Source organism: Phyllostomus hastatus, unplaced genomic scaffold (genome assembly GCF_019186645.2).
Source record: "Phyllostomus hastatus isolate PE091 unplaced genomic scaffold, TTU_PhHast_1.1 phas_scaffold_78, whole genome shotgun sequence".
In the NCBI taxonomy this organism is placed as follows: Eukaryota; Metazoa; Chordata; class Mammalia; order Chiroptera; family Phyllostomidae; genus Phyllostomus; species Phyllostomus hastatus.
This window is the reverse complement of record NW_025334041.1, coordinates 40884461-40899981: the sequence shown is the minus strand read 5'-3', so window position 1 is coordinate 40899981 and position 15521 is coordinate 40884461. Positions and strand designations below refer to the sequence as shown.

The following is a 15521-nucleotide window of genomic DNA, read 5'->3' as shown; positions in this document are numbered from 1 at the left end:
AGTTTGGCTGGATGGACCAGCAAAATTTGGAAGCTTTTAATGCCAGAAAGACTGCTTCTATTTGAAACCCGGATTTGTACATAATGGCAATGAGACTCTAAACTCTTGCCACTTTTTGCATATTATTCTTAAATAATAACAGTTAGGTATGAATACAGAACTACACTGATAATGTTTAAGGAATGCTTAAGGCTCTTATTGACAACTGATACAAAATAAATTATTCAATAAGTCTTTTCAAATCAAGGGGTAATTTAAGACATGAGGTTTTGTTTTTGCTTGAATTATGACCACTAGTGTATATTAAAGAAGTTGGAAAAGTTATAAAAAGAGCTGTAAAATAATCACCACATCCTACTGTCAAAACTAATAAATGGCTGGCTGTCATCTCAAGTATCTTCATTAAAAGTTTGAAAAAGATTGAAATCTAGTCTATGGTGTGATTTGTGCACTTACAGACATAAGCCTAATTCAATAATGAAATTCAATAAAAATATCATTTATTTTATATAAGCCAATTTTATAATTACTTTGCCACTATTCACCTACTCACTAAACAAGAGGACCATGGGTTAAGAATACAGTTCCGGCCCTGGCCGGTGTGTCTCAATTAAAAAGTTGGCTGGAGTGTCATACAGTAGAAAGGTCACATGGGTTCAACTCTAGGTCAGGGCACACGTCTGGGACCCATCCCCAGTTGGGGTGTGCAAGGAGCAGCCCATCCACGTTTCTCTCTCTCATCAATGTTTCTCTTCTTCTCATTCACCCTCCCCTACCCTCTCCCTAAAACTAATAAGCATGTCCTCAGGTGATGATTAAAAAAAAGAATTACAGTTCTGTTAGAATTGCATTTTTACATGTAATAGTCTCTACCATTTAAAAGAAGCTGTGGCCACACACTGCTATACCCGACCCTAATTTCCCTTTACTCTGTTTCTAATTTTGTTAGTGCTGTCTTAACATCTTCAGACCCACTGTGTTATCCAGTTTCTATATCAGTAACGAATAAAGGGCCAACGCGGTACACCTCACATAGTTTGTGCAGAGTTATGTCCACTGACACAGGAGAAAAAGACTCTTCTAATCTAAATTTTATGAAATGAAGATTTTAGAAACAGAAGCATACAATAAAAGATTATGCTTCGCATGCCATGATTGGGACTTTCAGTTAATGCTAACTATAGTAACAGTGGCAACTTGGGTTGCAAGACTTCACTGACTATAAAAGAAGCAAGTATAGTGAAATAAATTTAGGGATTTATTTATGATTCCTTTACATTTACATTCCTGTTATCTGTACTAAAAATGGATTACCCACTTCTGGCAGGTTCTTAATCAGCAAGTCATTTTGTTCTCACTATTATTAGTCATCAAGTAATAAATAGTAGGGCATGACTCAAATATGTAAGTCACCATAGTTTCTTGTTCCCTCCAAGCTGTTTACTGTACATCTAAGTGTTACAGTAACATTTTAAGTACTAATGTGTTTGCGAAGCTAATTATTATATAGTTATGTAATTATAAATTTGTGGTATTTGAAACTTTAAGAAAACATAATATCAGAATCACAATAGCTTTCTTCCTGACTTCTCAGTTTTCGTTATATGTATTTACAAGGCAGTGTACACTTAGGAATGACTGAATTCACTGAAATATAACAGATCTTACTCCTGTAGTATGTGCCTGTATGTGTGCATGCAGATAATGCATTTATTTTTATCAGATATATATGCCCTCTCTCTAATTCTGCCTTTAGCAAGCAAAATTCTATACTAAGATGTTTTCCATGAAAGAATTTAGCAACAGCTTCCTTAGTGCTCTAACTCCTACAGGGACTCAAGGATTTGCTTCTGTGAGACCAGCAATCTAATCCTCTACTTGAAGAAAATGTGGTGGTGGGGGGTGGAGAAATGGAGACAACTGTACTTGAACAACAAAAAAAAAAAAAAAGAAAAAAAGCCTTTTATAGTAATAACACTGAAAAGAACAAAAAAAGGAAAAGACAAAGCAATGATCTACTATGAAACTATACTGCTTTGAGTCCTTTGGTTTATTAATTCCATATAGACTACAGACTTGACATTAGCCATTTGATTATACATAAAATTAAATACAGGCAATCTTGTCATCAAAGTCTAGTATGTGTTCATTTTTTATAAGAAAATAGTTTCAGGGAGGTAATAATTTAGAAATTAATTAATTCATACTTTTATTATCAATAATCTTAAATGCTAGCATGTTGTAAAGTTGAGAAAGGCAAGAATATTAGGCACTTTTACTGACATTATGTCAAATTAGAGCATAAGATTTTACTAACTGTTTTCCTTCTAAGGCAATACATAAATGCACCGAGTAGAATACTTTATTCTAAAGATAGATGAAGGGAACATGGGATTCTGATATACATTCCACATCAAATGTAAACCTTAATTACAAGAGAAGTCACTTGGGGAAGGCAAGAAAATTATGTTCACTAATTTACATGAATTAGCTACAAATAAAAATGTAAATTTTGGGTATTTACGTATTGCCTCAATTTTTTCAAAGAGAATTTAAACGTTGTGTTAAATATAGTTAAAGTCTGACATATAATAATCCATAAATTATTCCTAAAGATCAGTAGTTTAAAACTTGAGGTATGTTCAAGCTACACTGCAGTGCATACTTTGGAAAACAAATTTGTTAATATTCATATTAATAGCCTAGCATTTCTGCAGATATTATAATGTATATTTTCAGAAGGTTTCTGATTCCCTACAAGCACAGTTCATAGTGAATTTCCTTCTTTTTTCTGTTTCCTTCTTCTAGTTTTATCTCTGCCACCATCAAGCTAGAGGTCCTTAGCCAAGATATTTATCCCTCCTGGGCTTCCATGCTTAGTTACTCAATAGGCAATCTGTAATAAATGAGATATCAGATGGAAATTTTCCAAAAAGTAAAATGCACTCTGAAGTAGTAACATGACTATTTAGTGCTCAAAGAGGCATTTAATTCCCACTGAATGATGGAGGGTTGAAATAATTGTTTTTGAAAAGCATGCATCTTGGAAATTAGAATACACTTGCCATCTATTACAGCTCAGCACATTGTTTCACGGCTAGCACTGCCCTAAAATAGCACATGGCTTAGCACTGAGCTCTGCCTCGTACGTGTCCATCTTGCCAACTCATGCTCTGTTCCCTGTGTTTAAATTTGTTTTCATTAACAACACAGGTCTTCAAGAGCACATAAATGAAAATGCAGAAGGCGAAGAGTGCTGGAATTTGCTCAAAGCTTGCAGCTCTTTTTCTCAATACTTTTATTATTTGACAGTAATGGAACTAAAACAAGAATGATAGTTTTTTTTTCTACTCATTATATAAAAGGTGTTTAGGAAATGGAAAAAATGGAGTATGTCTCAGTATATATTTAGTTGATGCTACAAAGGTAGCCATAAAAAAAGAACATGAGTCATTTTGTAAGAGAAAGTAGACTATATTGATTTCATAGAAACACTCTGATAAATCTGCACAGAAGAGAGGAAAGAGAATAATAAATTTTTCTACAGCTATCCTTTAAAGTCAGACTTGCTCCCATAGCCAAAATGGAGATCTTTCCTACAGCAACTAAATAAACATGTTCCAGAGGGGTAATTCCTTCACCTTCATCCTGATGAATTCAATATTGAAGGGGGAATTAGGGATGCTGTAAAGAATAAACTTTATTTCCTTCATTTCCAGGAAGGCATGTTTTAAAAGAAAGGCAAAAGTCTACTGTCATACCTTGAATATGATAAAATAAGTTTATAGGATGCCTTCGTAAGAATATGTTCTTTTCTTTTAAGTGTGACTTTTGTGGACCTTAAAACTTACTCTAGTCAAGTCTACAGATGTGGTTCCAATTATGCAGTTTGACTGTTATATTCATATCCCTTTGCATCCCTGTGACCTCAGGCAGTTACTTTCTCTACTTCTCCATTTATGAGGCTAAACAATGTTGTTAGAGAGTTCAATAAGATCAATTAACATTTATAACATATACTTCTCTCCTCATATGTAAACAACATATCAATGTTTCATCAACATGTGAACAGATTTAAAATAAGGTATCTAGCATCACTTAAACAATATTCATTTGCTAGAAAGTTTAATCATAAATATTTACACACATTTATGAATAATCATGGAATATGGTGCATTTTTTTCATGAAACTGCCTTGGTTGGATGACTGAATAAACATAACGTATAAGCTCATTCTTCTGACTTCAGTCACTGAAGCATCCGTTTTCAGTTCCCAGTTGTAGGAACCTTGTACCTTCAGGAATGGCTTAACGTCACATAATCTTTTGGCAACACAAGCTAATTAGAATGTAAGAAAATTCACCTTGGACAAGAATTACTTTTTTTATGACAGGGTTTCTAACTTTTTTCTAAAGATCTTTTAAAAAAGAGATCCACAGCATACCACTGTAACACAGTCTACCTAATATTTCCCAAGAAACTTTCTTTGCCCTACTTAAAACTTCCCTCCTCCAATGTAAGGCTATGAAAGAGATTTTGTTTTATTTTGACTACTTGATTCCTATATAAATATATATTATAGGGAAAATAAACATATGGAATTCCTTGGTAATTTCTTCTCATTTTCTCTTCCCATTATATTTGATAACAGTTTTAATTTTGTCTTTACATCAAACTTAGTGCTGCTCTATTTAAGACCACAGTTCAGCAATGTTCTGTGCACCTTTGCATTCCATCCATCAGTTCCTTCCTGATTTCAATGATATTCTCACGGAGGGAAAACACAGAGAGATTCTTATTCACACAGCACCCCTGATTGAGTTTGGGTTTATCAAAACATGCAGGTGCTATTTAAGATGTTTAACTGACATTGAATTGAGACCATCAGAAGGGGATTTAAAAGAAACTGCAGTAACACAAGTTAGTTCCCAAGAACTAAATATTTCAGAAGATTCAATACAACCAGAGTGAGCTTTCTTCAAGATTAATGGAGAAATCAAGAACAATTGCCTTTATTTTTATCTCTTGGGCAACCATAAGACAAACTGTTTTCAACAAATGTGCCTTGAAAGGTTAATGCTACCAAAGTTCATAAAGAGACAATTTATTATTTTGAGTTTATTGTGTAATAACAATTCATCAGCTTTGGGGGTTAGCTCACTAGTTCACAGGGGTCCTTTTATTTGTCATTTATTTAACTAAGCTTCTTGTCAAATGAAGCAGATATTACAAGATAAAAGATGTTTTGTAAAATTCCATCCTCTTTCATTTATATACTATCAATGACCTGGAGGCTTTTGTAACTGTATTAATAAAAATTCAGCACTGAAATAAGGCAAAAGGAATCACAAAGTAAATAATTTAAAGAACTGATAATCCTATGCAAATGCAGACTTTACACTTAATATACCTGTTGCCCAATAAAACTCACTGTAACATTTTTATTCTTTTAAAGCACGGTCATCCTTATGTAAATGTAAATGTACAACTCAAACCTGGTCTGGAAAATTCGCCAATATAAGCTAAGGAAAAATGTATACAAATAGTAGAAACCTTTATGAAGTTTCAGTCTTTTGACTGTCATTTTTCTTTCGAGTTTTAGGCAATTATTCTAGGCTTCAAAGGGGTGAGGAACAGTTTAGTAGTTGGACGTCTTTACTGTTGTTGAGAACACAAGCAAAGAATTAATAAGACTAATATTTGACTTTCTGCCATACATTTAACTATCAATGAATTTTTTTTGAGATTTCAAAGCTGAATACGTATTTTAAGATATTTCCATTGGCACCTTAATAACTCATATGAGTGTCAGCCAAAAGAAAAACTGAAGCAAAGCCAGACTGCTGCCAAGTCAGTAAAATAATATTCAGGCTTTTTGAAGCTATGGGATATTGAAAATACCTTAGTGTTATCCTACTTCTTCATTTCAAGATATTACCTTTCTGTACCTACAAACATAAAAGATGATAATCCAGTATTCATCACAATTACTTAAAAAAGTAATGCCTGAGCCCTGGCCGGGTGGTTCAGTTGGTTGGAACATCGTCCCATATACCAAAAAGGTTGCAGGCTTGACTCCTGATCAGGGCCCGTACCTAAGGTATAGGTTCGATCCCCAGTCGGGGAGGTTGTGGGAGGCAACCCATCCATTTTTCTCTCTCACGTGTATCTGTCTCTGTCTGTCTGTCTAGCTGGTCCTCTCTCAGTTTCTCCCTTCCTCTCCACTCTTTAAAATCATTTAAATATATATACACACATTATATATGTATATATAGACATATATATGTGCATATATATATGTGTGTGTGTGTATATATATTTGATCTCCTTTGATGAGAAGTAAAAAAAAAACAGTAATGCCTGGTAACTCAGAGGCTTGTACTGGAAAGACAAAACGACAAACACCCATGTGACTGAAAGATTGCTTCTTTGGTAACAGGTGGAGCTACTGTACATCTTGGGTATTAACTTCTGAACTGCAGTTAATATCCAGTCTTAAAAACAAAAAAAAAAATGCTATTTCAGTAACAATAATACATATACTTATTACCTTATATAAGATTAACAAATGCAGTAACTAAATCTTATTTAAAGTGCTGAATTTAAGGTCTATTAATTTCTTTATACATAGAGTATTCTAAAGAGCAAATATTCTTGAATAAATTTCAATGTAATCATCAAAAGTATGAAAAGAAATCTGCTATACTATATAATAGCCATTGCTTTAGGTGTAGTATATGACCTATATTTGGTATTTATATGGATATAGTTGTATTTTATTTATATATATTTCAATGGATATATTTACACAGATATATTTCATTTCATACTACAGAAATTATTCCACATGCCTTCCTTCCTGAGGTTCCACAGTACTCTTAAATGTTCCAATTTCAAGCCACTTACTATCTTATAACAATAACTAGACATCAACTAAGTAGACTTGGTTGAACTTAATAAGAGTTCTTATTAAGCTTATCATTAAAACATGGTCTTTAAAATGAACTTAAATTCTTATTAAATTCAAGCTTATTAAAAAATAAACTTTAAAAAAATAGAATCCTCAAAAATTCCTCTCTCATGTTTTTTTCTATTTTATTGCAATAATGAAGAAATGGACACCTGCTGCTTTCTACCTGCTGTCTGTCATTGTTTTAAATTATCCAAGATTCACTAAAGGGTTGTTGTAGTTTACCAAGGCTGTACTGGCTGGGGAGGTATAGTGGTAAGGTATAATGATAAGGTATAGTGGTAAGGGGTATTAAAATTTATGTTAATTCAACATTTATTGAGCAGTATTATCAGTCTCTGTGTAAGTGGAGGGGAAGTAATTACAGTGCAATTGAAAACCATATCTCTGCTGTAAAGGAATTTATAAATTCCAATTCTAATGCAAGTGTGTGTATTGTGCTGTAATGGGATATATTCTATATAGCCCCCAACACATTTTACAAACTTAATTCATTTACTTTTTGAAAAAGTTATATGAAGTATATATTCCCATTTTACAGAGAATAAAATTCTGCATTAGAGAGAATAAGTAATTACCCCAATGTGGCATACCCAGAAAGTAGCAGACAATCATGATTTAAAGCCGGTTTTGTATGACTTAAAATCCCTGAATTTTTCAGAATGGCTTGTTTCGTTTTCTTCCCTTGCATGGATCATTTACACAAAATATTCTCCAAAGTATTAAAGAGATTATTCTAGAAGGAAATAGTATTTTAAAAATAAAACTAAGCTTAAATATCACATAATTATAGGGCAAAAAGGAGTATTAGAAATATTTTTGTACAATTTTTTTAACTGGTCAGGGAACTGAGGTTCTCATAAAGTTTCAGAATTAATTAGTAAACAATTAGTAAAGATTAAAAACCCTGATATTTTGGTTTCTATGTAAATGCTGTTCTTACTATACCACATTGCAAATCAAATATTCATACATTTACATATATCAAAAATTAGTCCATTTAAATATATTTCCTAATATCTTAATTTTAAAAAATTGTAGAGGCCAAAGGAATCATGGTAAACATTTACCCTACTTTATTACAACTAAAATTTTGTCATTTTTTTTCAGTATACAAAAAAAGCAATATACACATACATAATACATTTCAGAATAAAGATTATTACTAATAATAATCAGGATATTTAATAATGGAAAAAGAGGGCAATTCATCAGGAGACATAATATTTATAACTATGTCAGTACCTAATAATAAAGATAAAAAAGCATGTAGCAAAAATTGATGGAACTGAAAAGAGAAACAAATAAATCCAAAATTATAGTTGGAGAGTTCAACTTCTTCTGTCAGTAATTAAAAGATCATGTAGACAGAAAATCAGTAATGATATAGAGAACATAACAAAGCATCAACTGATTGAACCTAATTGGTATTAACAGAACATTGCAGCTAAAGCAAAATACACTTTTTTTATATAGACTATATTCCATGTTATAAAATGAGTTTAAATAGACTTTAAAGAATTAGAAGCATATGATGTATGTTCTTTGACAACAAGAAATTAGAAGATAGATACACATATAGATATAGATATAGATATAATACCCAACTATTTATAAATTATAAAAAAATATTTCTAGATAACCCAAGGGTAAAAGAAAACATAGTGAGGGAATTAGAAGACATATTAAACTCACTGAAAATCAAAACACATTTACCAAAATATATGGGCACTGTTAAAGCAATGTTTCAAGGGACACTGATAGCATAACCAGTTATATTTTTTAAAAAAATTGCTCATAACCCTGATTTAAATCTCCATAATAAGAAGTTAAAAAAGAATGAATAATACATAAAGAAGAAATAAGATAGTTAAATTTCAGAGCATAAATCAAGGAAATGTTAAAAAGAAAAATAATAGAAAAGACCCAAAAGTTGACTATTTAAAGAGATCAATAAAATGGAAAAATTGATCTCTACACAGATCAGTCAGAACATAAAGAAAGTAGACATGAAGTAAAATTAAAGAACATTACTACAGATCCTACAGACATAATGAGGAAAATAAGATAATAGGAATAACTTTATGTCAGTAAATTGAACATCCTAGATTTACAATCTGAATTGTTATCTGAGAAAGTCATCTTATTATAAGAACTTTTCCAATTTTTAAATAGAAACAATATTTAATACATTTAACTCAGTAATCACATTTTATATCTATTCAAACATAGATAGATTTTCATTTTTCCAAAGCTCAGAAACTTTTATTAAAATTACATGCAACTGATTCCTTTTATCAAATTATTTTGTATTTACTCCTGATTTTATAAAACACTATATCTAAAATATCTATTGGATAAATGCAGTGCTTTCCCACAATTTTTGTCTCCTGTACATACATATCTTTACCTTTCCATTTGACTTTTATAGATTCTATAGATACAGAATACAGTGGGAATAATGCTATAAAATATAAATCTGTTAAACTAGTAGATTTGCTTTCATCAAAAATTCAACTTAAAAACATTTGCATAAACTTTATATTCATTTGAAGAGCTATTTGGCATAAAATAATATTTATAAAAATTACAAAATGTGATACCTACGAGTCTCTATTAACATGCAAGATTTAACTAGCAGAAATGCAACTAATTAATAACATCTGAAGTACATTCCCCCCAAGGACTGATGACCATCTGGCTGACTTTGCACTAGATCAACAGAGATGGCAAATCTGTACATCGTTTCTTAAATGTTATCAGTCTATCATCCACTACCAGAAGAAAGGATGGAACTTGGACGGGAGAAGGGATGTCTGGTTTCACATACCTTTAAATCAACTGTGATTCTTAGTTGAACTATCAATAAGACAAGACTATGAGAATTCTCCTAAAGTTGCCCCCAGAAAGAGATAGGCAGAGGACCAAGTTACAGTAAAAATTTCAAGACGAAAGAGCCAGGTGGCAACATGATTATGGGAGACTATACAGATCAAAAGACCTCTGCCTGATGTAACTTGAAATTATTTCACTTTCCTCAAATGCCTCTTCCAAGTCCTGATTTTTGGTTGTAAAGTAGTTATAGAAATATGGAAATATGAAATAAATGAAAGAAAACACATATCTATATGTATTTAAATTAATATATATTCCTATACAGGATGGGGCAAAAGTAAGTCTACAGTTGTAAGAATATGAAACAAAGTTTATTCTTTTATTATTATTTATTATTGTATTATTTTCCATGTGAACAACTGTAAATCTATTCTTGCCCCACTCTATATATGTCAAACCTATACAAAATTCTATATTTTGATGTCAAGACCAAACCAGTTTGGAAGAAACTGAGTAACATACTCATTGTTATACTCTGATAAACCGTCATAAAATCAGTGAGAAATTTTAAATAATAAGAAATTTGGAACAGGCATCTAAAGCAGGTATGCTATTAAGAAAGTGACTATAAATTTATGATTGAAATTTAAACATTTTAGCAATTCTTTTTGCCCAAGGTACTTTTCCTATGATACTTTACCTAATACACAGTTTATTCTAGGAGATATTTTGTATTTAATTTAGAAATTATGGAATTTTCATTAAGTGTGTTTTCCCTATTGATATATCTCTTTACAACAGTGTCTAAATTAAGTGATATTTTATCTCGCTGATTATTTCTTATTAAGATTCTTGGAAAGAATAAAATATCAGGAACTATAAAACTTTCAGATCAATAGCTTATTTTATCATATTGTATTCTATACATATTATAAATTAAGGTAAGTCTTATTTTCCTAGAATCTGTTTGGAGTTTGAGAGCATTTAAAATATTAGAGATGCAGTATTTTTAAAAGTCCATCATAACTTCTAGTCACTCTATGCATAGCAGTTACTGTCCTACATATCATTGAAATGTGGTTTTAAATGACTATATTACAGAACTTCCTTAAATGACAAATTGTAGTGATATCAAGTATAGACTTGATGAAATACCCCTGGTAACATGCATGCTTTTAATATTTACCTATATTGGATTAAGTTTAGGTTAAAAAATTTTGGTTAATTTTTATGTAATGAAGAAAACAGGTTTGGAGACCCAATCTATGAGAGCACTCCATCTTTCCTATAGAGAGGAAAATATAGAAAATAGTACCTTAATGCCTTTTTTGTTATTAAATATTTCATAGCTCTCAATTTAGGAGAAAAGATATAAGCAGACTGTGAGATGCTTTAGTAATTAAAAGAAAAGGGCACTTCAAAGGATCTGTTTTTCTTTCTTCACAACCAAGGGTAATGCCTGGCTTAGAAGATAAGGGAAGCAATTAGAAGCTTACACACTCAAAATTTTAAATAAGTCTCCTCCAGAGTTTATGATGACTGTGGATGAAACACATGGTGACGAGGGAGGGAGGGAGGGAGGGAGGGAGGGAGGGAGGGAGGGAGGGAGGGAGGATGGATGGACGAGGGAGCCATTTGACTGATGTCAGTCATACTGCTGTTTGAAATTCAACATAATGGAGTTTCAAAGACATCCTGCTGTAGGAAGGTCTTAGAGTATGTTTTTTTTTTAATGAAAATAAAAATATGCCCAATGACACTGAGGTTTATGCAGAGATAGACTTGAAAAAACTAAATATATATATGGATATATATATATATATATATCCATATATATATATATAGGGAGCTATATAGGGAGATTGTATATATAATCTAGCTCAGCATAGTTCTTTCTGCTGATGAGGATAAGCACATAGGTGTTTCTCAACCAAACCAGATGAATATTAAGATCAGCCATCTAGGCTTTTTTAGTCCTTCACCTTGCCATCCCCCCCACCATGTATACACAGGAGAAACTTTAAAAAAGCTAGAATATACTTAAAGAATTTTCATAGATAAATGCAATAAAGTACTTTTGTCTATTAACCAATAATTTTAAGTAACCACATCATCAAAAAACCAGTCCGATCAACATTTTTTAAATTAATGAATACTCTATAATATTTTACTGTCTTTAATTTTTTAATCTGGATAAGAAAAAAAGTAATAACATTCTCCCAGAGTATTTATCAACTTTCTTACCATTAAATGTTAAATAAACTCTTGCTTGGGGCTGAGAAGATCCTTTTACATAGACAGAACAAACAAATACTCCAACCAACATGCAAATTGCCCGGAATGCCATTTCTTCAGATTTTCTAGTTAATATCCACGGGAAAATACCTTAAAAAAAGATAAGTTTCTTATATTTCATTTCACATTTTAGGAGCATACCCACACCCACACCCACACCAACAAAATCAGCAATCTAGACAGAGCTCCCATTTACAACACATTTCTGAACTTTTGTAGTCATGCAAACAGTAGGAGGTGCTGTGACTTTGTTTCATAGATGTGAAAATTTGGATTCATCTCATTTGGTCTGGAAGTGTTTGCAAAATAGGAACTATTTCATCCTCCAAAACGTAATGCTAATAATATTAAAGCAGAATGAAGCAACCAGGAAGAGGTTATTGATTACCAAAGGAAAGCCCAGTATTTCAATTTAATCTTCTCTCTAAAAATCACATTATGTTTAAATAACTTGAGAATGGTTTCATCCACAAATAGGTGTTAGTGGATGAAAATATTCCTTTCTACCATAAATACAGTAGTAACAAGAAAATCCTACATGAAAATTCCCACTCACTTCCATAGCATTAATTCTTTTGGAGCAAATTGTCTCTAAAATGATGTTTCTATACATACATTTACATATGCTCAATTCCTAAAAACTAAAATCACTTGAAACAGTTATCAGCCAATATATACGGATAGCCATGCAGCTGTTAAACGATGCAGATGAGGTAACCATGGACTGGTGCCAAATTCAAATGAGTGACCTAGTGGTGAGCAATCCAGTGAACGACTTATCCCTCAATACATATTTAAAATAAATCACAGAAAGTGGCTGTCAAAATTCCAAAAGATAAATCAGAGAGACAAGGACTGTTTGAAACTGTAGCTATAAAATGAATACATGCTATTAACTAACATCTGAAATCCAAGGAAGATCAGGCAATGTGTAACCACAGGTCTATAAGAGCTCCAGTGGCCACATACCCAAAATACACTCAGGACCATAAAAAATATCCCATCATTTTGAGTCTAGCATAATGATACTCAAATGGCATGACACAATTTAATCTGGAAAGCAATTTGTATAAGTTACAGCAATTTTAATCTTCAATATTATGTGGCTTCTTAATTAAAATCTTATCATTAATTTTATTCAATAAAAAGTGCCACTAAGATTTATAAAGACGACTTCATTACTACAGAAGACAGATCACAAGGAAACTCAACATGCCATTTTAAACAAAAATTGTAAGTTGACCTCCTAGGTGGTACATCATGTTACAAGAGTTGGAAACAAAATCGTGTGCCTCTTTTATCCCACAGATGGAGGAAACCCTAGAGATGTTTGTGTTGGTAATTTTCAAAAGAAACAGTTTCTTCCTGCTTCCACAACCTCTTCACCCTGTCATCCCTAAATTAATTTAGAAGAAAATTGATTTTATGGAGTGACTTTCCCTTAGTAATTTGCTCCCTGGTACAAAGCCATAAATATGCCTAACCTTTGTCTCTTTATTAAGGACACTGGTAATATTTACACACTTTTACATATTGCTATTATCAGTATTTTATCTGGTATGTCTCCCCAAAAGTGACCCATGCCACAAACTGCAAAATAATAATTAATACTACTAAGAACAGAGATGAAACGGCAGGTCAAATAAAGCGAAGATACAGTGCAATGCGATTTCAAGCCTACATAGAGAAAAGTGACTCGAGCCAAGTGTCTTACACATGCCTCACACCCCCTATGTTATAAATTCTTCCCTTTAACTCAGACACTTCGACTGGTTGTTACGCTTCTTATAGAAACGCCAATAACATGAAGGAAACAGACTCTTTTATGTCCTTCCAGCAATTTTGCCTCAGCAGTCACTGAAATCCTCAACTTTAACTCTCCGCAGGTGTCACAACCTAGAGAAACAACCCAAGCCGGGCTCTCAGCAAGGGAACAGTTCCCTAACAAACTGCATGTGCCCCTAAGAAAACGTGTAGACTTGAGCACAGCGACGTGTGAAAAGTTGAGACATGGACCCAAAAGTTATATTTTGGTAAATCTGTAATTCCGAAAATAAGGAATCCAGCTTACCGAGGTGGGAAGAGATCCACACGGAAAAATCAATTTGCTACCGGTTTGGCTCCGCGTGTGTTTATAGCCCGTTTCCCAGAAGACCTGAATTTCCAGAGCGTCCCAGGGGCGAAATTCTTTCTTCCCGGTCCTCTGAGTTTCTTTGTAAAGGAATCCTCAGCGTTGCGGGGCTGTGGCACCCGGAGCCCTTCTCCGCTTCGCTCAATCAAGCGCCTCGGAGTGAATGGAAGCTCGCCGGGCGTGGGGGACCTGCGCTCGGTGTCCGATTACAGCGACGCGGCGCGCGGCTCCCGCGGCCCCGGCGCACCGCCCAGCGGGCTTGCATCTGCAGCACTGCACGCCCCGCTGCTTCTCCGCCGGCGGCCGCGAGGCCCCACCCAGGGCGCGCCCGCGGGAGGGTGGCCGGAGCCTCGAGGGCGGGGCGGCCCGCGGGACGCGCCGCCGGGAGTAGCTGGAATGCGCTGCAGAAGGCTGGAGGATCTCGGAACAGCTCCGCTCCTTCACAGTCCGCGGTGGAATCACCAGCTTAACCGGAGGTGCTCCAAGGTTTTTGTTTGTTATCGGCAATTCTTGAAAGACAGATGGCCATAAATATCAAGTGCAAAGCAGTCTTCTTTATTTTTTTTTTCCGCAGAAAAAGATCACTGCATCCTTTTAAGGCAAAGAGATGCGTCTTTAAAAGAGCATGAGTCTTGTCTTTTTCCTGCAGTATATTTTCTAAAATCTTGTCATTAAACCAACGGTCTCGTCACAGAAGTTTATACTCTTTAATAGGTATTGTTTTCTATTGTGTTTCCTTAAAGTGCAGAATTCTGTTGACCTCTCCACACTGACTCATTGCCAATACTTTCCCTCCAGGATACTACCAGAATGTAATTACAAAAATTACAATTTTGTGTAAGAAGGCTGTTCTGAAACATGCCAACGGATAGAGGTTTACAAATCTAAACATCGGGGGTATATTTCTAGAACTCTTTTCAGGTAAACTTGTTAAACTGTGGGACTGACTCTGATGTTTAAGTGACAATTATTTCTCCCGACCATAATGAAGTACATATTGGAACAGCAGGGGAAATGAGCTTCCAGTCCCATAAAGTGAGCAGGTACTTGATTAAAAATCACTGTGGGCTGCAGCCCAGCAGATGTCACTATACAAAGGAACTATGGAGTGCAATTTCTTCACCTTGTTGTTTTTTTTTTATCATTTTCTTTATGAAATAAAGCAAATCACTTCATTCTTATAATCTGTATCAGAAAATACTTCTGTGAGTGCAAAATCATTTCTGGAGCGGGAGAGTTGACTTTAATCTTAGATAGGAAGACGTGAACAGGTGATTAAGATAAAGTTTT

At 33.7% G+C, this 15521-nt stretch overlaps 1 protein-coding gene across 1 annotated transcript in view; it reads right to left on the bottom strand.

The window, feature by feature from the left end:
- The window catches only part of SEMA3C (semaphorin 3C), a 172734-nt gene extending 158240 nt beyond the window's left edge, over positions 1-14494 (bottom strand). Inside the window, exons 1-2 of the mRNA XM_045828281.1 lie at positions 14172-14494; positions 12050-12190 (exon numbers count right to left, since the gene is read on the bottom strand). Coding sequence (XP_045684237.1) covers positions 12050-12152 — 103 coding nt within the window. The 5' untranslated portion in view covers positions 12153-12190; positions 14172-14494. The remainder of the gene's footprint in view (positions 1-12049; positions 12191-14171) is intronic.
- Positions 14495-15521: the final 1027 nt, after the last annotated feature.